We start from the raw sequence: 24,369 nt of genomic DNA on the forward strand, positions 1-24,369 counted from the left end.
CTGTGGGGAAACAGAGAATGGTGGTGAAGATCAGAGAGTGGGACAGTGTCTGTGGGGAAACAGAGAATGGTGGTGAAGATCAGAGAGTGGGACAGTGTCTGTGGGGAAACAGAGAATGGTGGTGAAGATCAGAGAGTGGGACAGTGTCTGTGGGGAAACAGAGAATGGTGGAGAGGATCAGAGAGTGGGACAGTGTGTGGAGAAACAGAGAATGGTGGTGAGGATCAGAGAGTGGGACAGTGTCTGTGGGGAAACAGAGAATGGTGGTGAGGATCAGAGAGTGGGACAGTGTCTGTGGGGAAACAGAGAATGGTGGTGAGGATCAGAGAGTGGGACAGTGTCTGTGGAGAAACAGAGAATGGTGGTGAAGATCAGAGAGTGGGACAGCGTCTGTGGGGAAACAGAGAATGGTGGTGAGGATCAGAGAGTGGGAAAGTGTCCGTGGGGAAACAGAGAATGGTGGTGAGGATCAGAGAGTGGGACAGTGTCTGTGGGGAAACAGAGAATGGTGGTGAGGATCAGAGAGTGGGACAGTGTCTGTGGGGAAACAGAGAATGGTGGTGAGGATCAGAGAGTGGGACAGTGTCTGTGGGGAAACAGAGAATGGTGGTGAAGATCATAGAGTGGGACAGTGTGTGGAGAAACAGAGAATGGTGGTGAGGATCAGAGAGTGGGACAGTGTCTGTGGGGAAACAGAGAATGGTGGTGAGGATCAGAGAGTGGGACAGTGTCTGTGGGGAAACAGAGAATGGTGGTGAGGATCAGAGAGTGGGACAGTGTCTGTGGGGAAACAGAGAATGGTGGTGAAGATCAGAGAGTGGGACAGTGTCTGTGGGGAAACAGAGAATGGTGGTGAGGATCAGAGAGTGGGACAGTGTCTGTGGAGAAACAGAGAATGGTGGTGAGGATCAGAGAGTGGGACAGTGTCTGTGGGGAAACAGAGAATGGTGGTGAAGATCAGAGAGTGGGACAGTGTCTGTGGGGAAACAGAGAATGGTGGTGAAGATCAGAGAGTGGGACAGTGTCTGTGGGGAAACAGAGAATGGTGGTGAAGATCAGAGAGTGGGACAGTGTCTGTGGGGAAACAGAGAATGGTGGTGAGGATCAGAGAGTGGGACAGTGTCTGTGGGGAAACAGAGAATGGTGGTGAGGATCAGAGAGTGGGACAGTGTCTGTGGGGAAACAGAGAATGGTGGTGAAGATCAGAGAGTGGGACAGTGTCTGTGGGGAAACAGAGAATGGTGGTGAGGATCAGAGAGTGGGACAGTGTCTGTGGGGAAACAGAGAATGGTGGTGAGGATCAGAGAGTGGGACAGTGTCTGTGGGGAAACAGAGAATGGTGGTGAAGATCAGAGAGTGGGACAGTGTCTGTGGGGAAACAGAGAATGGTGGTGAGGATCAGAGAGTGGGACAGTGTCTGTGGGGAAACAGAGAATGGTGGTGAGGATCAGAGAGTGGGACAGTGTCTGTGGGGAAACAGAGAATGGTGGTGAAGATCAGAAAGTGGGACAGTGTCTGTGGGGAAACAGAGAATGGTGGTGAGGATCAGAGAGTGGGACAGTGTCTGTGGAGAAACAGAGAATGGTGGTGAGGATCAGAGAGTGGGACAGTGTGTGGAGAAACAGAGAATGGTGGTGAAGATCAGAGAGTGGGACAGCGTCTGTGGGGAAACAGAGAATGGTGGTGAGGATCAGAGAGTGGGACAGTGTCTGTGGGGAAACAGAGAATGGTGGTGAGGATCAGAGAGTGGGACAGTGTCTGTGGGGAAACAGAGAATGGTGGTGAGGATCAGAGAGTGGGACAGAGTCTGTGGGGAAACAGAGAATGGTGGTGAGGATCAGAGAGTGGGACAGTGTCTGTGGGGAAACAGAGAATGGTGGTGAGGATCAGAGAGTGGGACAGTGTCTGTGGGGAAACAGAGAATGGTGGTGAAGATCAGAGAGTGGGACAGTGTCTGTGGGGAAACAGAGAATGGTGGTGAGGATCAGAGAGTGGGACAGTGTCGGTGGGGAAACAGAGAATGGTGGTGAAGATCAGAGAGTGGGACAGTGTCTGTGGGGAAACAGAGAATGGTGGTGAAGATCAGAGAGTGGGACAGTGTCTGTGGGGAAACAGAGAATGGTGGTGAGGATCAGAGAGTGGGACAGTGTCTGTGGGGAAACAGAGAATGGTGGTGAGGATCAGAGAGTGGGACAGTGTCTGTGGGGAAACAGAGAATGGTGGTGAAGATCAGAGAGTGGGACAGTGTCTGTGGGGAAACAGAGAATGGTGGTGAGGATCAGAGAGTGGGACAGTGTCTGTGGGGAAACAGAGAATGGTGGTGAGGATCAGAGAGTGGGACAGTGTCTGTGGAGAAACAGAGAATGGTGGTGAAGATCAGAGAGTGGGACAGTGTCTGTGGAGAGAGAAACAGAGAATGGTGGTGAGGATCAGAGAGTGGGACAGTGTCTGTGGGGAAACAGAGAATGGTGGTGAAGATCAGAGAGTGGGACAGTGTCTGTGGGGAAACAGAGAATGGTGGTGAGGATCAGAGAGTGGGACAGTGTCTGTGGGGAAACAGAGAATGGTGGTGAAGATCAGAGAGTGGGACAGTGTCTGTGGGGAAACAGAGAATGGTGGTGAGGATCAGAGAGTGGGACAGTGTCTGTGGAGAGAGAAACAGAGAATGGTGGTGAGGATCAGAGAGAGGGACAGTGTCTGTGGGGAAACAGAGAATGGTGGTGAGGATCAGAGAGTGGGACAGTGTCTGTGGGGAAACAGAGAATGGTGGTGAAGATCAGAGAGTGGGACAGTGTCGGTGGAGAAACAGAGAATGGTGGTGAGGATCAGAGAGTGGGACAGTGTCTGTGGGGAAACAGAGAATGGTGGTGAAGATCAGAGAGTGGGACAGTGTCGGTGGAGAAACAGAGAATGGTGGTGAGGATCAGAGAGTGGGACAGTGTCTGTGGGGAAACAGAGAATGGTGGTGAAGATCAGAGAGTGGGACAGTGTGTGGAGAAACAGAGAATGGTGGTGAGGATCAGAGAGTGGGACAGTGTCTGTGGAGAAACAGAGAATGGTGGTGAGGATCAGAGAGTGGGACAGTGTCTGTGGGGAAACAGAGAATGGTGGTGAGGATCAGAGAGTGGGACAGTGTCTGTGGGGAAACAGAGAATGGTGGTGAGGATCAGAGAGTGGGACAGTGTCTGTGGGGAAACAGAGAATGGTGGTGAAGATCAGAGAGTGGGACAGTGTCTGTGGGGAAACAGAGAATGGTGGTGAAGATCAGAGAGTGGGACAGTGTCTGTGGGGAAACAGAGAATGGTGGTGAGGATCAGAGAGTGGGACAGTGTCTGTGGGGAAACAGAGAATGGTGGTGAAGATCAGAGAGTGGGACAGTGTCTGTGGGGAAACAGAGAATGGTGGTGAGGATCAGAGAGTGGGACAGTGTCTGTGGGGAAACAGAGAATGGTGGTGAGGATCAGAGAGTGGGACAGTGTCTGTGGGGAAACAGAGAATGGTGGTGAAGATCAGAGAGTGGGACAGTGTCTGTGGGGAAACAGAGAATGGTGGTGAGGATCAGAGAGTGGGACAGTGTCTGTGGGGAAACAGAGAATGGTGGTGAGGATCAGAGAGTGGGACAGTGTCTGTGGGGAAACAGAGAATGGTGGTGAAGATCAGAAAGTGGGACAGTGTCTGTGGGGAAACAGAGAATGGTGGTGAGGATCAGAGAGTGGGACAGTGTCTGTGGAGAAACAGAGAATGGTGGTGAGGATCAGAGAGTGGGACAGTGTGTGGAGAAACAGAGAATGGTGGTGAAGATCAGAGAGTGGGACAGCGTCTGTGGGGAAACAGAGAATGGTGGTGAGGATCAGAGAGTGGGACAGTGTCTGTGGGGAAACAGAGAATGGTGGTGAGGATCAGAGAGTGGGACAGTGTCTGTGGGGAAACAGAGAATGGTGGTGAGGATCAGAGAGTGGGACAGAGTCTGTGGGGAAACAGAGAATGGTGGTGAGGATCAGAGAGTGGGACAGTGTCTGTGGGGAAACAGAGAATGGTGGTGAGGATCAGAGAGTGGGACAGTGTCTGTGGGGAAACAGAGAATGGTGGTGAAGATCAGAGAGTGGGACAGTGTCTGTGGGGAAACAGAGAATGGTGGTGAGGATCAGAGAGTGGGACAGTGTCGGTGGGGAAACAGAGAATGGTGGTGAAGATCAGAGAGTGGGACAGTGTCTGTGGGGAAACAGAGAATGGTGGTGAAGATCAGAGAGTGGGACAGTGTCTGTGGGGAAACAGAGAATGGTGGTGAGGATCAGAGAGTGGGACAGTGTCTGTGGGGAAACAGAGAATGGTGGTGAGGATCAGAGAGTGGGACAGTGTCTGTGGGGAAACAGAGAATGGTGGTGAAGATCAGAGAGTGGGACAGTGTCTGTGGGGAAACAGAGAATGGTGGTGAGGATCAGAGAGTGGGACAGTGTCTGTGGGGAAACAGAGAATGGTGGTGAGGATCAGAGAGTGGGACAGTGTCTGTGGAGAAACAGAGAATGGTGGTGAAGATCAGAGAGTGGGACAGTGTCTGTGGAGAGAGAAACAGAGAATGGTGGTGAGGATCAGAGAGTGGGACAGTGTCTGTGGGGAAACAGAGAATGGTGGTGAAGATCAGAGAGTGGGACAGTGTCTGTGGGGAAACAGAGAATGGTGGTGAGGATCAGAGAGTGGGACAGTGTCTGTGGGGAAACAGAGAATGGTGGTGAAGATCAGAGAGTGGGACAGTGTCTGTGGGGAAACAGAGAATGGTGGTGAGGATCAGAGAGTGGGACAGTGTCTGTGGAGAGAGAAACAGAGAATGGTGGTGAGGATCAGAGAGAGGGACAGTGTCTGTGGGGAAACAGAGAATGGTGGTGAGGATCAGAGAGTGGGACAGTGTCTGTGGGGAAACAGAGAATGGTGGTGAAGATCAGAGAGTGGGACAGTGTCGGTGGAGAAACAGAGAATGGTGGTGAGGATCAGAGAGTGGGACAGTGTCTGTGGGGAAACAGAGAATGGTGGTGAAGATCAGAGAGTGGGACAGTGTCGGTGGAGAAACAGAGAATGGTGGTGAGGATCAGAGAGTGGGACAGTGTCTGTGGGGAAACAGAGAATGGTGGTGAAGATCAGAGAGTGGGACAGTGTGTGGAGAAACAGAGAATGGTGGTGAGGATCAGAGAGTGGGACAGTGTCTGTGGAGAAACAGAGAATGGTGGTGAGGATCAGAGAGTGGGACAGTGTCTGTGGGGAAACAGAGAATGGTGGTGAGGATCAGAGAGTGGGACAGTGTCTGTGGGGAAACAGAGAATGGTGGTGAGGATCAGAGAGTGGGACAGTGTCTGTGGGGAAACAGAGAATGGTGGTGAAGATCAGAGAGTGGGACAGTGTCTGTGGGGAAACAGAGAATGGTGGTGAAGATCAGAGAGTGGGACAGTGTCTGTGGGGAAACACAGAATGGTGGTGAAGATCAGAGAGTGGGACAGTGTCTGTGGGGAAACAGAGAATGGTGGTGAGGATCAGAGAGTGGGACAGTGTCTGTGGGGAAACAGAGAATGGTGGTGAGGATCAGAGAGTGGGACAGTGTCTGTGGGGAAACAGAGAATGGTGGTGAGGATCAGAGAGTGGGACAGTGTTTGTGGGGAAACAGAAAATGGTGGTGAGGATCAGAGAGTGGGACAGTGTCTGTGGGGAAACAGAGAATGGTGGAGAGGATCAGAGAGTGGGACAGTGTGTGGAGAAACAGAGAATGGTGGTGAGGATCAGAGAGTGGGACAGTGTCTGTGGGGAAACAGAGAATGGTGGTGAAGATCAGAGAGTGGGACAGTGTCTGTGGGGAAACAGAGAATGGTGGTGAAGATCAGAGAGTGGGACAGTGTCTGTGGGGAAACAGAGAATGGTGGTGAAGATCAGAGAGTGGGACAGTGTCTGTGGGGAAACAGAGAATGGTGGAGAGGATCAGAGAGTGGGACAGTGTGTGGAGAAACAGAGAATGGTGGTGAGGATCAGAGAGTGGGACAGTGTCTGTGGGGAAACAGAGAATGGTGGTGAGGATCAGAGAGTGGGACAGTGTCTGTGGGGAAACAGAGAATGGTGGTGAGGATCAGAGAGTGGGACAGTGTCTGTGGAGAAACAGAGAATGGTGGTGAAGATCAGAGAGTGGGACAGCGTCTGTGGGGAAACAGAGAATGGTGGTGAGGATCAGAGAGTGGGAAAGTGTCTGTGGGGAAACAGAGAATGGTGGTGAGGATCAGAGAGTGGGACAGTGTCTGTGGGGAAACAGAGAATGGTGGTGAAGATCAGAGAGTGGGACAGTGTCTGTGGGGAAACAGAGAATGGTGGTGAAGATCAGAGAGTGGGACAGTGTCTGTGGGGAAACAGAGAATGGTGGTGAGGATCAGAGAGTGGGACAGTGTCTGTGGGGAAACAGAGAATGGTGGTGAAGATCAGAGAGTGGGACAGTGTCTGTGGGGAAACAGAGAATGGTGGTGAGGATCAGAGAGTGGGACAGTGTCTGTGGGGAATCAGAGAATGGTGGTGAGGATCAGAGAGTGGGACAGTGTCTGTGGGGAAACAGAGAATGGTGGTGAAGATCAGAGAGTGGGACAGTGTCTGTGGGGAAACAGAGAATGGTGGTGAGGATCAGAGAGTGGGACAGTGTCTGTGGGGAAACAGAGAATGGTGGTGAGGATCAGAGAGTGGGACAGTGTCTGTGGGGAAACAGAGAATGGTGGTGAAGATCAGAGAGTGGGACAGTGTCTGTGGGGAAACAGAGAATGGTGGTGAGGATCAGAGAGTGGGACAGTGTCTGTGGGGAAACAGAGAATGGTGGTGAGGATCAGAGAGTGGGACAGTGTCTGTGGAGAAACAGAGAATGGTGGTGAAGATCAGAGAGTGGGACAGTGTCTGTGGAGAGTAAACAGAGAATGGTGGTGAGGATCAGAGAGTGGGACAGTGTCTGTGGGGAAACAGAGAATGGTGGTGAAGATCAGAGAGTGGGACAGTGTCTGTGGGGAAACAGAGAATGGTGGTGAGGATCAGAGAGTGGGACAGTGTCTGTGGGGAAACAGAGAATGGTGGTGAAGATCAGAGAGTGGGACAGTGTCTGTGGGGAAACAGAGAATGGTGGTGAAGATCAGAGAGTGGGACAGTGTGTGGAGAAACAGAGAATGGTGGTGAGGATCAGAGAGTGGGACAGTGTCTGTGGGGAAACAGAGAATGGTGGTGAGGATCAGAGAGTGGGACAGTGTCTGTGGGAAACAGAGAATGGTGGTGAGGATCAGAGAGTGGGACAGTGTCTGTGGGGAAACAGAGAATGGTGGTGAGGATCAGAGAGTGGGACAGTGTGGGGAAACAGAGAATGGTGGTGAGGATCAGAGAGTGGGACAGTGTCTGTGGGGAAACAGAGAATGGTGGTGAAGATCAGAGAGTGGGACAGTGTCTGTGGGGAAACAGAGAATGGTGGTGAGGATCAGAGAGTGGGACAGTGTCTGTGGGGAAACAGAGAATGGTGGTGAGGATCAGAGAGTGGGACAGTGTCTGTGGGGAAACAGAGAATGGTGGTGAAGATCAGAGAGTGGGACAGTGTCTGTGGGGAAACAGAGAATGGTGGTGAGGATCAGAGAGTGGGACAGTGTCTGTGGGGAAACAGAGAATGGTGGTGAGGATCAGAGAGTGGGACAGTGTCTGTGGGGAAACAGAGAATGGTGGTGAAGATCAGAGAGTGGGACAGTGTCTGTGGGGAAACAGAGAATGGTGGTGAGGATCAGAGAGTGGGACAGTGTCTGTGGGGAAACAGAGAATGGTGGTGAGGATCAGAGAGTGGGACAGTGTCTGTGGGGAAACAGAGAATGGTGGTGAAGATCAGAAAGTGGGACAGTGTCTGTGGGGAAACAGAGAATGGTGGTGAGGATCAGAGAGTGGGACAGTGTCTGTGGAGAAACAGAGAATGGTGGTGAGGATCAGAGAGTGGGACAGTGTGTGGAGAAACAGAGAATGGTGGTGAAGATCAGAGAGTGGGACAGCGTCTGTGGGGAAACAGAGAATGGTGGTGAGGATCAGAGAGTGGGACAGTGTCTGTGGGGAAACAGAGAATGGTGGTGAGGATCAGAGAGTGGGACAGTGTCTGTGGGGAAACAGAGAATGGTGGTGAGGATCAGAGAGTGGGACAGTGTCTGTGGGGAAACAGAGAATGGTGGTGAAGATCAGAGAGTGGGACAGTGTCTGTGGGGAAACAGAGAATGGTGGTGAAGATCAGAGAGTGGGACAGTGTCTGTGGGGAAACACAGAATGGTGGTGAAGATCAGAGAGTGGGACAGTGTCTGTGGGGAAACAGAGAATGGTGGTGAGGATCAGAGAGTGGGACAGTGTCGGTGGGGAAACAGAGAATGGTGGTGAAGATCAGAGAGTGGGACAGTGTCTGTGGAGAAACAGAGAATGGTGGTGAAGATCAGAGAGTGGGACAGCGTCTGTGGGGAAACAGAGAATGGTGGTGAGGATCAGAGAGTGGGAAAGTGTCTGTGGGGAAACAGAGAATGGTGGTGAGGATCAGAGAGTGGGACAGTGTCTGTGGGGAAACAGAGAATGGTGGTGAAGATCAGAGAGTGGGACAGTGTCTGTGGGGAAACAGAGAATGGTGGTGAGGATCAGAGAGTGGGACAGTGTCTGTGGGGAAACAGAGAATGGTGGTGAGGATCAGAGAGTGGGACAGTGTCTGTGGAGAAACAGAGAATGGTGGTGAAGATCAGAGAGTGGGACAGTGTCTGTGGAGAGAGAAACAGAGAATGGTGGTGAGGATCAGAGAGTGGGACAGTGTCTGTGGGGAAACAGAGAATGGTGGTGAAGATCAGAGAGTGGGACAGTGTCTGTGGGGAAACAGAGAATGGTGGTGAGGATCAGAGAGTGGGACAGTGTCTGTGGGGAAACAGAGAATGGTGGTGAAGATCAGAGAGTGGGACAGTGTCTGTGGGGAAACAGAGAATGGTGGTGAGGATCAGAGAGTGGGACAGTGTCTGTGGAGAGAGAAACAGAGAATGGTGGTGAGGATCAGAGAGAGGGACAGTGTCTGTGGGGAAACAGAGAATGGTGGTGAGGATCAGAGAGTGGGACAGTGTCTGTGGGGAAACAGAGAATGGTGGTGAAGATCAGAGAGTGGGACAGTGTCGGTGGAGAAACAGAGAATGGTGGTGAGGATCAGAGAGTGGGACAGTGTCTGTGGGGAAACAGAGAATGGTGGTGAAGATCAGAGAGTGGGACAGTGTCGGTGGAGAAACAGAGAATGGTGGTGAGGATCAGAGAGTGGGACAGTGTCTGTGGGGAAACAGAGAATGGTGGTGAAGATCAGAGAGTGGGACAGTGTGTGGAGAAACAGAGAATGGTGGTGAGGATCAGAGAGTGGGACAGTGTCTGTGGAGAAACAGAGAATGGTGGTGAGGATCAGAGAGTGGGACAGTGTCTGTGGGGAAACAGAGAATGGTGGTGAGGATCAGAGAGTGGGACAGTGTCTGTGGGGAAACAGAGAATGGTGGTGAGGATCAGAGAGTGGGACAGTGTCGGTGGAGAAACAGAGAATGGTGGTGAAGATCAGAGAGTGGGACAGTGTCTGTGGGGAAACAGAGAATGGTGGTGAGGATCAGAGAGTGGGACAGTGTCTGTGGGGAAATAGAGAATGGTGGTGAAGATCAGAGAGTGGGACAGTGTCTGTGGGGAAACAGAGAATGGTGGTGAAGATCAGAGAGTGGGACAGTGTCTGTGGAGAAACAGAGAATGGTGGTGAAGATCAGAGAGTGGGACAGTGTCTGTGGAGAAACAGAGAAAGGTGGTGAGGATCAGAGAGTGGGACAGTGTCTGTGGGGAAACAGAGAATGGTGGTGAAGATCAGAGAGTGGGACAGTGTCTGTGGGGAAACAGAGAATGGTGGTGAGGATCAGAGAGTGGGACAGTGTCTGTGGGGAAACAGAGAATGGTGGTGAGGATCAGAGAGTGGGACAGTGTCTGTGGGGAAACAGAGAATAGTGGTGAAGATCAGAGAGTGGGACAGTGTGTGGGGAAACAGAGAATGGTGGTGAGGATCAGAGAGTGGGACAGTGTCTGTGGAGAAACAGAGAATGGTGGTGAGGATCAGAGAGTGGGACAGTGTGTGGGGAAACAGGGAATGGTGGTGAAGATTAGAGAGTGGGACAGTGTCTGTGGGGAAACAGAGAATGGTGGTGAGGATCAGAGAGTGGGACAGTGTCTGTGGAGAAACAGAGAATGGTGGTGAAGATCAGAGAGTGGGACAGTGTCTGTGGAGAAACAGAGAATGGTGGTGAGGATCAGAGAGTGGGACAGTGTCTGGGGAAACAGAGAATGGTGGTGAAGATCAGAGAGTGGGACAGTGTCTGTGGGGAAACAGAGAATGGTGGTGAAGATCAGAGAGTGGGACAGTGTCTGTGGGGAAACAGAGAATGGTGGTGAAGATCAGAGAGTGGGACAGTGTCTGTGGGGAAACAGAGAATGGTGGTGAAGATCAGAGAGTGGGACAGTGTCTGTGGGGAAACAGAGTTAATGTTTTCAGTCAAAGACCTTTTGTCCGAACTGGAAGAAGTTGGAGATTTAACAGTTTTTCAGCCAGTGTGAGGGGCGGTCGGGACAGAGGGGAAGGTGTGAGATCGGGCGGGGGGCAGGAGTGATTAAATGGCAGGATGATGGTGCAAGATCAGGAGGGTGGGAATGGACGAGGTTAACACACAAAGGATGAGTCTCGATTCGCTGGAAATGGCAACAGCAGAACCATTCCTAGACGATCTCGGGAAACATCGAAAATAGGAGCAGGAGTCGGCCATTCGGCCCTTCGAGCCTGCTCCCCCATTCGATATGATCCTGGCTGATCCTCTATCTCAATACCATATTCCCGCTCTCTCCCCATACCCCTTGATGCCTTTTGTGTCGAGAAATCTATCTAGCTCCTTCTTCAATATATTCAGTGACTTGGCCTCCACTGCCTTCTGTGGGAGAGAATTCCACAGGTTCACCACCCTCTGAGTGAAGAAATTTCTCCTCATCTCAGTCCTAAATGGCCGACCCCGTATCCTGAGACTGTGACCCCTGGTTCTGGACTCCCCAGCCATCGGGAACATCCTCCCCGCATCTAGTCTGTCCAGTCCTGTTAGAATTTTATATGTTTCGATGAGATCCCCTCTCATTCTTCTAAACTCTAGTGACTATAGGCCTAGTCGACCCAATCTCTCCTCATACGTCAGTCCTGCCATCCCAGGAATCAGTCTGGTAAACCTTCGTTGCACTCCCTCCATGGCAAGGACATCCTTCCTCAGATAAGGAGACCAAAACTGCACACAATACTCCAGATGTGGTCTCACCAAGGCCCTGTATAACTGCAGTAAGACATCCCTGCCCCTGTACTCAAATCCTCTTGCAATGAAGACCAACATACCATTCGCCTTCCTAACTGCTTGCTGCACCTGAATGCTCGCTTTCAGTGACTGGTGTACAAGGACACCCAGGTCTCGTTGCACCTCCCCTTTTCCCAATCTATCACCATTCAGATATTAATCTGCCTTTCTGTTTTTACAACCAAAGTGGATAACCTCACATTTATCCACGTTATGCTGCATCTGCCATGTTCTTGCCCACTCACCCAACTTGTCTAAATCACATTGGAGCCTCTTTGCATCCTCCTCACATCTCACATTCCAGCCCAGTTTTGTGTCGTCTGCAAACTTGGAAATGTTACATTTAGTTCCCTCATCCAAATCATTGATATATATTGTGAATCGCTGGGGCCCAAGCACTGATCCCTGCGGTACCCCACTAGTCACTGCCTGCCAGCCGGAAAAAGACCCGTTTATTCCTACTCTCTGTTTCCTGTCTGTCAACCAATTCTCAATCCATGCCAGTATATTCCCCTCAATCCCATGTGCTTTAATTTTGCACACTAACCTCTTGTGTGGGACCTTATCAAAAGCCTTCTGAAAATCCAAGTACACCACATCCACTGGTTCTCCCCTATCTATTCTACTAGTTACATCCTCAAAAAACTCCAGTAGATTTGCTAAGCATGATTTCCCTTTCATAAACCCATGCTGACTTTGTCCAATCCCGTTAATGCCCTCCAAGTGTTCTGTTATCACATCTTTTATAATAGACTCCAGCATTTTCCCCACTACTGACGTTAGGCTAACTGGTCTGTAATTCCCTGTTTTTTCTCTCCCTCCTTATTTAAATAGTGGGGTTACATTTGCCACCCTCCAATCTGTAGGAACTGTTCCAGAGTCTATAGAATTTTAGAAGATGATCACCAATGCATCCACTATTTCCAGGGCCACTTCCTTTAGTACTCTGGGATGTAGATTATCAGGCCCTGGGGATTTGTCAGCCTTTAGCCCCATTAATTTCCCTAGCACTATTTTTTTTTACTAATACTGGTTTCCTTCAGTTCCTCCCTCTCACTAGACCCTTGGTTCCCTAACATTTCTGGCAGGTTATTTGTGTCCTCCTTTGTGAAGACAGAACCAAAGTATGTGTTTAATTGTTCTGCCATTTCTTTGTTCCCCATTATAATTTCCCCCATTTCTGACTGTAAGGGACCTACATTTGTCTTCACTAATCTTTTTCTTTTTACATACTTGTAGAAGCTTTTACAGTCAGTTTTTATGTTCCCTGCTAGTTTACTCTCATACTCTATTTTTCCCCTCTTAATCAATCTCTTTGTCCTCCTTTGCTGAATTCTGAACTGCTCCCAATCCTCAGGCTTGCTGCTTTTTCTGGTAATTTTATATGTCTCCTCTTTGGATCTAATACTATCCTTAATTTCTTTTGTAAGCCATGTTTGAGCCACATTTCCTTTTGTGTTTTTGCATCAGACAGGAATGAATAATTGTTGCAATTCATGCATTCGTTCCTTGAATGTTAGCTATTGCCTATCCACCGTCATCTCTTTTAATGAAGCTCCCCAATCTATCATAGAATCATAGAAGTTACAACATGGAAACAGGCCCTTCGGCCCAACATGTCCATGTCGCCCAGTTTATACCACTAAGCTAGTCCCAATTGCCTGCACTTGGCCCATATCCCTCTATACCCATCTTACCCATGTAACTGTCCAAATGCTTTTTAAAAGACAAAATTGTACCCGCCTCTACTACTGCCTCTGGCAGCTCGTTCCAGACACTCACCACCCTTTGAGTGAAAAAATTGCCCCTCTGGACCCTTTTGTATCTCTCCCCTCTCACCTTAAATCTATGCCCCCTCGTTATAGACTCCCCTACCTTTGGGAAAAGATTTTGACTATCTCCCTTATCTATGCCCCTCATTATTTTATAGACTTCTATAAGATCACCCCTAAACCTCTTACTCTCCAGGGAAAAAAGTCTCAGTCTATCCAACCTCTCCCTATAAGTCAAACCATCAAGTCCTGGTAGCATCCTAGTAAATCTTTTCTGCACTCTTTCTAGTTTAATAATATCCTTTCTATAATAGGGTGACCAGAACTGTACACAGTATTCCAAGTGTGGCCTTACTAATGTCTTGTACAACTTCAACAAGACATCCCAACTCCTGTATTCAATGTTCTGACCAATGAAACCAAGCATGCTGAATGCCTTCTTCACCACCCCATCCACCTGTGACTCCACTTTCAAGGAGCTATGAATCTGTACTCCCAGATCTCTTTGTTCTATAACTCTCCCCAACGCCCTACCATTAACGGAGTAGGTCCTGGCCCGATTCGATCTACCAAAATGCATCACCTCACATTTATCTAAATTAAACTCCATCTGCCATTCATCGGCCCACTGGCCCAATTTATCAAGATCCCGTTGCAATCCTAGATAACCTTCTTCACTGTCCACAATGCCACCAATCTTGGTGTCATCTGCAAACTTACTAACCATGCCTCCTAAATTCTCATCCAAATCATTAATATAAATAACAAATAACAGCGGACCCAGCACCGATCCCTGAGGCACACCGCTGGACACAGGCCTCCAGTCTGAAAAACAACCCTCTACAACCACCCTCTGTCTTCTGTCGTCAAGCCAATTTTGTATCCAATTGGCTACCTCACTCCTCCAACCTTCGTAGTTTCCTTTGTTTTGATTCAGGACCCTAGTTTCGGATTGGACTCCTTCACTTTCCATCTTAATGAAGAATTCTATCATGTTATGGTCACTCTTCCCTGAGGGACCCCGCACAACAAGATTATTAATTAACCCCTTCTCACTGCACAATACCCAATCTAGGATCGCCTGTTCCCTGGTTGGTTCCTCAACGTATTGGTCTAAAAAACCATCTCATACACTCTCCAGGAATTCATCCTCCACAGTATTATTGCTAATTTGGTTTGGCCAGTCTATATGTAGATTAAAGTCACCCATGATTACTGTAGTACCCTTGTTACATGTATCTCTAATTTCCTGTTTGATGCCATCCCCTACATTACCACTACTGTTTGGAGGCCTGTAGACAACTCCCACCAGTGTTTTCTGTCCCTTGGTGCTTCTTAACTCCACCAGACTGATTCTCCATCTTGATTTTCTGAGCCAATATCCTTTCTCACTATTGCACTGATTTCATCCTTTACTAACATTTCTTCATACAAAGGGGAGTGGGAATCTGGAACTCTCCCCCAAAAAAGCTGTGGAGGCCGGGGGTCGATTGGAGGTTTCAAGACTGAGATCGATAGATATTTGTTGGGGTGAGGGGATTAAGGGAAATGGAGGAAAGGCGGAGAGATGGAGAGAAGATACAGAACAGCCCTGATCTGATTGATGGGTGTAACAGGCTCGAGGGGCTGAACGGCCTCCTCCTGTTCCTGTGTAAATATTTCGATGATGCTGTAATTTTATTTGCGAGCTTTCCCCCGTCTGTCTGAGAATAACCTGCTTCATTCTGGCCCAGTATAAGTCCAGGACCCCAGCGGGTCCCTCAGACCTGCCAGACACCATGATGGCCGGGCCATCCTGACTCGGCACGTCCTCCCTCCCCTCCGCTCCCTCTCCCTCCGCAGCCGCGTTAGCTCGTGGGAGAGGCAAACAATACCAAAGAAAATCCCCCGGGGCAATAAGGGAAATAATTACCCGGGAAATCCCTCTCCCACCGCCTCGGGCGATGGGAACTGGTCCAGGAGGTCACACTGACCGAGTGATATCTGTAAAGACACTGACCTTCCATCTGATGTGATTCCCGCCCCAGTCAGGAGCGGTCCAGCTCCCTCTCCAAGGCAGACAGTCGGCACCCACCACACCAGCCGCCAACAAATCCCAGAGGCTCCCTACTCTCTGGGGAAAGAGGACTTTTTAAAATTCGTTCATGGGATGTGGGCGTCGCTGGCGAGGCCGGCATTTATTGCCCATCCCTAATTGCCCTTGAGAAGGTGGTGGTGAGCCGCCTTCTTGAACCGCTGCAGTCCGTGTGGTGAAGGTTCTCCCACAGTGCTGTTAGGAAGGGAGTTCCAGGATTTTGACCCAGCGATGATGAAGGAACGGCCGATATATTTCCAAGTCGGGATGGTGTGTGACTTGGAGGGGAACGTGCAGGTGGTGTTGTTCCCATGTACCTGCTGCCCTTGTCCTTCTAGGTGGTAGAGGTCGCGGGTTTGGGAGGTGCTGTTGAAGAAGCCTTGGCGAGTTGCTGCAGTGCATCCTGTGGATGGTGCACACTGCAGCCACAGTGCGCCGGTGGTGAAGGGAGTGAATGTTTAGGGTGGTGGATGGGGTGCCAATCAAGTGGGCTGCTTTGTCCTGGATGGTGTCGAGCTTCTTGAGTGATGTTGGAGCTGCACTCATCCAGGCAAGTGGAGAGTATTCCATCACACTCCTGACTTGTGCCTTGTAGATGGTGGAAAGGCTTTGGGGAGTCAGGAGGTGAGTCACTCGCCGCAGAATACCCAGCCTCTGACCTGCTCTTGTAGCCATGGTATTTATATGGCTGGTCCAGTTAAGCTTCTGGTCAATGGTGACCCCCAGGATGTTGATGGTGGGGGATTCGGCGATGGTAATGCCGTTGAATGTCAAGGGGAGGTGGTTAGACTCTCTCTTGTTGGATCATCTCCAGGTCTACACTGCTCGACGGTAAATAGACCGAGGGCCTCGAGCCTACCCGAGGAGCTGAGGTCCTTTAAACGAGGAATCATTCTGGTAACTCTCCTCTGGACCTTTTCGAAGGCCACTCTCTCGCCCACCATCTGGGGGAACCTAAACTGGACCCAGTGCTCCAGGTGAGGTCTGACCAGCGACCTGGACAAGGACAGAATGGTCTCCTTTGATTTACACTGGATGGTTCTGTTAATACAGCCCAATACCCTGTTAGTCTCAGTTACAGTTTCTCCCCATTGGACACAAACCCTCAGTGGCCTGTGCACAGTAACGCCGAGATCTCTCTCTCAACCTCTTCCCGTATTGTTCCCTCAAAATGAAACCTGTGTTCTGTGTTGGCCCGGCCAACGTGCATGAGACCACATTTATCTAAATTAAACTCCAATTGCCAATGTGTGGCCCTCTCCCCCCAGCACATTGACGTCTTTTCTTGGATTTGATTGCACCCCTCGACCCCCTTAATCCTGCTACGGACTTTGGTGTCAATTGAAAACGGACTGGCCACACTCCCAACGCCGCTGTCCAGGTCATCAATAAAGGCCATCACCAGCGGTGGGGTCCAGGACCGACCCCTGGGCAGGGGGGGGGGACACCACGAGTAACCTGTCTCCAAACTGAACCTCGTCCGTTATCAACAACTTTTTGGCGTCGGGATTGGAGTCAATTCCTCGTCCAGCGGAGGGTCGGAAAAAAGGGTGAAGGTGAGAATCATCCAATTGGGCAGCGAAGAGTCTGTTTGCTTCCCTGATTGGCTTGGGAAGGCGGTGCTTCGCGAGGGCTGACACGTTGGTTACACAGAATATTACATCGGGTCCACAGCACAGAAACAGGCCACTCGGCCCATCAGGTCTATCCCGGTGTTTATGCTCCACACGAGCCTCCTCCCTCCCTCCTCCATCTCACCCTCTCACCATCTCCTTCTATTCCTTTCTCCCCCATGTGTTTATCGAGCTTCCCCTTAAATCCATCTCCACTATTCACCTCAACCACTCCTTGTGGGAGTGAGTTCCACATTCTCACCACTCTCTGGGGAAAGAAGTTTCTCCTGAATTCCCCATTGGATTTATTAGTGACTCTCTTATATTTATGGCCCCCCCTCATTCTGGTCTCCCCCACAAGTGGAAACATCTTCTCTACGTCTACCCTATCGAACCCTCTCATAATCTTAAAGACCTCCATCAGGTCACCCCTCAGTCTTCTCTTTTCTAAAGAGCCCCGGCCTGTTCAGACTTTCCTGATAGTTATAAACCTCTCAGTTCTGGTATCGTCCTGGTAAATCATTTTTGCACCTTCTCCAGTGCCTCGATATCCTTTTTATAATATGGAGACCAGAACTGTGCACAGTGCTCCGAGTGTGGTCTAACCAAGGGATATGGAGACCAGAACTGTGCACAGTGCTCCGAGTGTGGTCTAACCAAGGTATATGGAGACCAGAACTGTGCACAGTGCTCCAAGTGTGGTCTAACCGAGGTATATGGAGACCGGAAATGTGCACAGTGCTCCGAGTGTGGTCTAACCGAGGTATATGGAGACCAGAACTGTGCACAGTGCTCCGAGTGTGGTCTAACCGAGGTATATGGAGACCAGAACTGTGCACAGTGCTCCGAGTGTGGTCTAACCGAGGTATATGGAGACCAGAACTGTGCACAGTGCTCCGAGTGTGGTCTAACCAAGGTATATGGAGACCAGAACTGTGCACAGTGCTCCGAGTGTGGTCTAACCGAGGTATATGGAGACCGGAACTGTGCACAGTGCTCCGAGTGTGGTCTAACCGAGGTATATGGAGACCAGAACTGTGCACAGTGCTCCGAGTGTGGTCTAACCAAGGTATATGGAGACCAGAACTGTGCACGGTGCTCCGAGTGTGGTCTAACCAAGGTATATGGAGACCGGAACTGTGCACAGTGCTCCGAGTGTGGTCTAACCAAGGTATATGGAGACCAGAACTGTGCACGGTGCTCCGAGTGTGGTCTAACCAAGGTATATGGAGACCGGAACTGTGCACAGTGCTCCGAGTGTGGTCTAACCAAGGTATATGGAGACCGGAACTGTGCACAGTGCTCCGAGTGTGGTCTAACCAAGGTATATGGAGACCGGAACTGTGCACAGTGCTCCAAGTGTGGTCTAACCAAGGTATATGGAGACCGGAACTGTGCACAGTGCTCCGAGTGTGGTCTAACCGAGGTATATGGAGACCAGAACTGTGCACAGTGCTCCAAGTGTGGTCTAACCCAGGTATATGGAGACCAGAACTGTGCACAGTGCTCCGAGTGTGGTCTAACCAAGGTATATGGAGACCAGAACTGTGCACAGTGCTCCGAGTGTGGTCTAACCAAGGTATATGGGGACCAGAACTGTGCACAGTGCTCCGAGTGTGGTCTAACCAAGGTATATGGGGACCAGAACTGTGCACAGTGCTCCGAGTGTGGTCTAACCAAGGTATATGGAGACCAGAACTGTGCACAGTGCTCCGAGTGTGGTCTAACCAAGGTATATGGAGACCAGAACTGTGCACAGTGCTCCAAGTGTGGTCTAACCAAGGTATATGGAGACCAGAACTGTGCACAGTGCTCCAAGTGTGGTCTAACCAAGGTTCTATACAAGTTTAACAGAACTTCTCTGCTTTTCAATTCTATCCCTCTAGGAATGACCCCCAGTGTTTGATTTGCCTTTTTTATGACCTTATTAACCTGCGTTGCTACTTTTAGTGATTTGTGTGTCTGTCCCCCCAGATCCCTCTGCCCCTCTCCCCCATTTAGACTCTGATTATCCGAGCAGTCCGTGGCCTCCTCGTTCCTCCCGCCAGATTGTTGGTGGAGCAGCGATGGAGGCCGGTTGGAGGCCGGTTGTGGACGAGGGGCCCTCGCGCCGAACCCTCCGGGAAGTCGTCCCTTTGGGGGTTCGCCCAGGCCCAGGCTGATCCCCGGGGGCCCCTCGCGCGGCCGTACGATGCCCTTCCTGACCAATCAGCAGCGCCAATTGTGGGCGGGGGGAGGGGAGGGAAAGAGTCAACTTGGACACAGGTAAAAACGGTGGCCATCTCGGGACAAATGACCGCTCGGCGGTCACTCAGCTGGCCACTCGGGCGGTCACCCGGAAGTAACTCGGGTGTTCACCCAGCGATCACCTGGTGGTTACTTGGGCGGTGACCTGGCTGGACATTCAGGTGGAAAATCAGTGGTCACTCGGGTGGTCGTCCGGTGGTCACTCGGGTGGGCTTCCGGCGGTCACTTGGCAGTCACTCGGGTGGGCTTCCGGCGGTCACTCGGGTGGGCTTCCGGCGGTCACTCGGGTGGGCTTCCGGCGGTCACTCGGGTGGGCTTCCGGCGGTCACTTGGCGGTCACTCGGGTGGGTTTCCGGCGGTCACTCGGGTGGGCTTCCGGCGGTCACTCGGGTGGGCTTCCGGCGGTCACTCGGGTGGGCTTCCGGCGGTCACTCGGGTGGGCTTCCGGCGGTCACTCGGGTGGGCTTCCGGCGGTCACTCGGGTGGGCTTCCGGCGGTCACTCGGGTGGGCTTCCGGCGGTCACTCGGGTGGGCTTCCGGCGGTCACTCGGGTGGGCTTCCGGCGGTCACTCGGGTGGGCTTCCGGCGGTCACTCGGCGGTCACTCGGGTGGGCTTCCGGCGGTCACTCGGGTGGGCTTCCGGCGGTCACTCAGCGGTCACTCGGGTGGGTTTCCGGCGGTCACTCGGCGGTCACTCGGGTGGGCTTCCGGCGGTCACTCGGCGGTCACTCGGGTGGGCTTCCGGCGGTCACTCGGCGGTCACTCGGGTGGGCTTCCGGCGGTCACTCGGCGGTCACTCGGGTGGGCTTCTGGCGGTCACTTGGCGGTCACTTGGGTGGGCTTCTGGCGGTCACTTGGCGGTCACTCGGGTGGGCTTCCGGCGGTCACTCGGGTGGGCTTCCGGTGGTCACTCAGGATCATCCGGCGGTCACTCAGGATCATCCGGCGGTCACTCGCTGATCATCCGGCGGTCACTCGGCGGTCACTCAGGATCATCCGGTGGTCACTCGCTGATCATCCGGCGGTCACTCGGCGGTCACTCAGGATCATCCGGTGGTCACTCGCTGATCATCCGGCGGTCACTCGGCGGTCACTCAGGATCACTCGGCGGTCACTCAGGATCATCCGGCGGTCACTCAGGATCATCCGGCGGTCACTCGCTGATCATCCGGCGGTCACTCGGCGGTCACTCAGGATCATCCGGTGGTCACTCGCTGATCATCCGGCGGTCACTCGGCGGTCACTCAGGATCACTCGGCGGTCACTCAGGATCATCCGGCGGTCACTCGGGCACTGGACACCCACGGCCAGCTGACCCCTGCCCCCTCGGACTGACCTTTAACCCCCTGACCCGTCAACCACCATCGAAATCACGTCACTTCCGGCCAGGCCCGCTCACAATGGCGCTGATGACCGTTATGTAAATGAGGGGGCCTCACAGCCCCTGAGGCGGCCGCCGCTCGCCTGCGGGATTTTATCGTCACCAAACCCAGGGGCCGGTGAACGGAGCGGGAAACCCCGCGGCGATCCTTTGATTTAAAGGCGGATGGAAGGAAAGACCCGCTGATTGACAGCGCGCTCGGCCAATCGGATCTCCGCTTCGGGAGGGGCGGAACTCGCCTCCCGATGATTGACGCGAACCCGCAGCCAGTAAAAATGGAGCCCGGCCGCAACCTGTTGATTGACGCGGAGAACAGCCAATCAGATTTGCAGCGCAGCCATTGGGCGGGCGTTCGGATCCTGATGGATAGGAAGCCGAGCCAATGGGATCGGCGATTGGGGGAGCGGGCGGGTGAAAGGGGAACGTCAGCTCGCCTTGATTGACAGCGATTCCAGCCAATGGCAGCGGAGAGCGGCGCCTGTGGTGGGCGGGAGGGAGGTAACCGGAACCCCGCCTATGATTGACGGGCATCCGAACCTATCAGCGGGGAGATTGGCGTCGGCGGCCGGGCGATGGCGGCCAATGGGGAGCGGGCGGAGGCGGGATGGAGGAAACCGGAACCCACGCCCATGATTGACGGGCGTCCGCACTTATCAGCGGGCAGATTGGCGGCGGCGGCCGGGCGCGGCGGCCAATGGGGAGCGGCGGGAGGCGGGATTGTGGCAAGCGGAAGCCCCGCCCATGATTGACGGGCGTCAGCACCTATCAGCGGGCCGATTGGCGTCGGCGGCCGGGCGCGTCGGCCAATAGGGAGCGGCGGGAGGCGGGTCCTCGGGAACCCCGCGCGGCGCCTGGGGTTTTTTTTATTGTTGTTGATTTTAAAATGGCGGCGGCGGCGGGCGAGCGGATCCGGATCCCGACCGTGAACCGGAGAGCGGGGTGAGTCAGGGGCCCGAGGCCGTGGTCTGAGGCCTGGGGCTAGGCCCGGGCCCCGGAGGATGGCGGATCACACGGGGAACCCGGCGGCTGCCTCACCCTCCCCGGGCACCAGCGCTTCCCCGCGGCGGGGCGGCCTTTAAACCCGGGGCAGGCGGGCGGGCGGGGGATCGTCCACTGCCCCTTTAATGCCCCTTTAGTACCCTCCGTCCCCTTTAATGCCCCTTTAGTACCCTCCGTCCCCTTTAATGCCCCTTTAATACCCTCCGTCCCCTTTAATGCCCCTTTAGTACCCTCCGTCCCCTTTAATGCCCCTTTAATACCCTCCGTCCCCTTTAATGCCCCTTTAGTACCCTCCGTCCCCTTTAATGCCCCTTTAATACCCTCCATCCCCTTTAATGCCCCTTTAATACCCTCCGACCCCTTTAATGCCCCTTTAGTACCCTCCGTCCCCTTTAATGCCCCTTTAATACCCTCCGTCCCCTTTAATGCCCCTTTAATACCCTCCATCCCCTTTAATGCCCTCCATCCCCTTTAATGCCCCTTTAGTACCCTCCGTCCCCTTTAATACCCTCCATCCCCTTTAATGCCCCTTTAGTACCCTCCGACCCCTTTAATGCCCCTTTAATACCCTCCGTCCCCTTTAATGCCCCTTTAATACCCTCCGTCCCCTTTAATGCCCCTTTAATACCCTCCATCCCCTTTAATGCCCTCCATCCCCTTTAATGCCCCTTTAGTACCCTCCGTCCCCTTTAATGCCCTCAGTCCCCTTTAATACCCTCCATCCCCTTTAATGCCCCTTTAATACCCTCCGTCCCCTTTAATGCCCCTTTAATGCCCTCCATCCCCTTTAATGCCCCTTTAATGCCCTCCATCCCCTTTAATGCCCTCCGTCCCCTTTAATACCCTCCGTCCCCTTTAATGCCCCTTTAATACCCTCCGTCCCCTTTAATGCCCCTTTAATACTCTCCATCCCCTTTAATACCCTCCGTCTCCTTTAATACCCCCATCCCCTTTAATGCCCCTTTAATACCCTCCATCCCCTTTAATGCCCCTTTAATACCCTCCATCCCCTTTAATGCTCCTTTAATACCCTCCATCCCCTTTAATACCCTCCATCCCCTTTAATGCCCCTTTAATACCCTCCATCCCCTTTAATACCCTCCATCCCCTTTAATACCCTCCATCCCCTTTAATACCCTCCATCCCCTTTAATACTCTCCATCCCCTTTAATACCCTCCATCCCCTTTAATACCCTCCATCCCCTTTAATACCCTCCATCCCCTTTAATACCCTCCATCCCCTTTAATACCCTCCATCCCCTTTAATACCCTCCATCCCCTTTAATACCCTCCATCCCCTTTAATACCCTCCATCCCCTTTAATACCCTCCATCCCCTTTAATACCCTCCATCCCCTTTAATACCCTCCATCCCCTTTAATACCCTCCATCCCCTTTAATACCCTCCATCCCCTTTAATACCCTCCATCCCCTTTAATACCCTCCATCCCCTTTAATACCCTCCATCCCCTTTAATACCCTCCATCCCCTTTAATACCCTCCATCCCCTTTAATACCCTCCATCCCCTTTAATACCCTCCATCCCCTTTAATACCCTCCATCCCCTTTAATACCCTCCATCCCCTTTAATACCCTCCATCCCCTTTAATACCCTCCATCCCCTTTAATACCCTCCATCCCCTTTAATACCCTCCATCCCCTTTAATACCCTCCATCCCCTTTAATACCCTCCATCCCCTTTAATACCCTCCATCCCCTTTAATACCCTCCATCCCCTTTAATACCCTCCATCCCCTTTAATACCCTCCATCCCCTTTAATACCCTCCATCCCCTTTAATACCCTCCATCCCCTTTAATACCCTCCATCCCCTTTAATACCCTCCATCCCCTTTAATACCCTCCATCCCCTTTAATACCCTCCATCCCCTTTAATACCCTCCATCCCCTTTAATACCCTCCATCCCCTTTAATACCCTCCATCCCCTTTAATACCCTCCATCCCCTTTAATACCCTCCATCCCCTTTAATACCCTCCATCCCCTTTAATACCCTCCATCCCCTTTAATACCCTCCATCCCCTTTAATACCCTCCATCCCCTTTAATACCCTCCATCCCCTTTAATACCCTCCATCCCCTTTAATACCCTCCATCCCCTTTAATACCCTCCATCCCCTTTAATACCCTCCATCCCCTTTAATACCCTCCATCCCCTTTAATACCCTCCATCCCCTTTAATACCCTCCATCCCCTTTAATACCCTCCATCCCCTTTAATACCCTCCATCCCCTTTAATACCCTCCATCCCCTTTAATACCCTCCATCCCCTTTAATACCCTCCATCCCCTTTAATACCCTCCATCCCCTTTAATACCCTCCATCCCCTTTAATACCCTCCATCCCCTTTAATACCCTCCATCCCCTTTAATGCCCCATCCCCTTTAATTAAAGGCTTCACTTGCCTTTTGCCTCAATTTCTGCCCCTTTAAAGGTTTTACTTATTTTTTGCCCCAACTTCTGCCCCTTTAATTAATTAAAGGGTTTACTTATTTTTTGCCCCAATTTCTACCCCTTTAATTAATTAAAGGGTTTACTTATTTTTTGCCCCAATTAATACCCCTTTAATTAAAGGGTTTACTTATTTTTTGCCCCAACTTTTACCCCTTTTAATTCCATTTCATTCCCTTTAATTAAAGAGATTACTTATTTTTTTGCCCCAATTTCTACCCCTTTAATTAAAGGGTTTATTTATTTTTTGCCCCAACTTCTGTCCCTTTAATTGAAGAATATATTTATTCCCTGCCCCAATTTCAGCCCCTTTAATTCATTAAAGGGTTTACTTATTTTTTTGCCACATTTGAGCAAATTTTCTTGAACATTTACTCATTTTTGCCCCAATTTGTTGCACATTAATTCAATTTAATCCCCTTT

At 51.7% G+C, this 24,369-nt stretch overlaps 1 protein-coding gene across 1 annotated transcript; it reads left to right on the plus strand.

Annotated features, from left to right (window-relative positions):
• Positions 1 to 19,214: 19,214 nt before the first annotated feature.
• On the plus strand, positions 19,215 to 20,523 carry LOC137317898 (loricrin-like; the record flags this gene model as incomplete). The annotated part of the gene is made up of 1 exon (XM_067980900.1): positions 19,215 to 20,523. A coding segment is annotated over one exon (1,309 nt), but the record flags the coding sequence as incomplete, so codon positions are not given.
• Between the last annotated feature and the right edge of the window lie 3,846 nt (positions 20,524 to 24,369).

The sequence above is a fragment of the Heptranchias perlo genome, unplaced genomic scaffold, assembly GCF_035084215.1.
Source record: "Heptranchias perlo isolate sHepPer1 unplaced genomic scaffold, sHepPer1.hap1 HAP1_SCAFFOLD_639, whole genome shotgun sequence".
NCBI lineage: Eukaryota > Metazoa > Chordata > Chondrichthyes > Hexanchiformes > Hexanchidae > Heptranchias > Heptranchias perlo.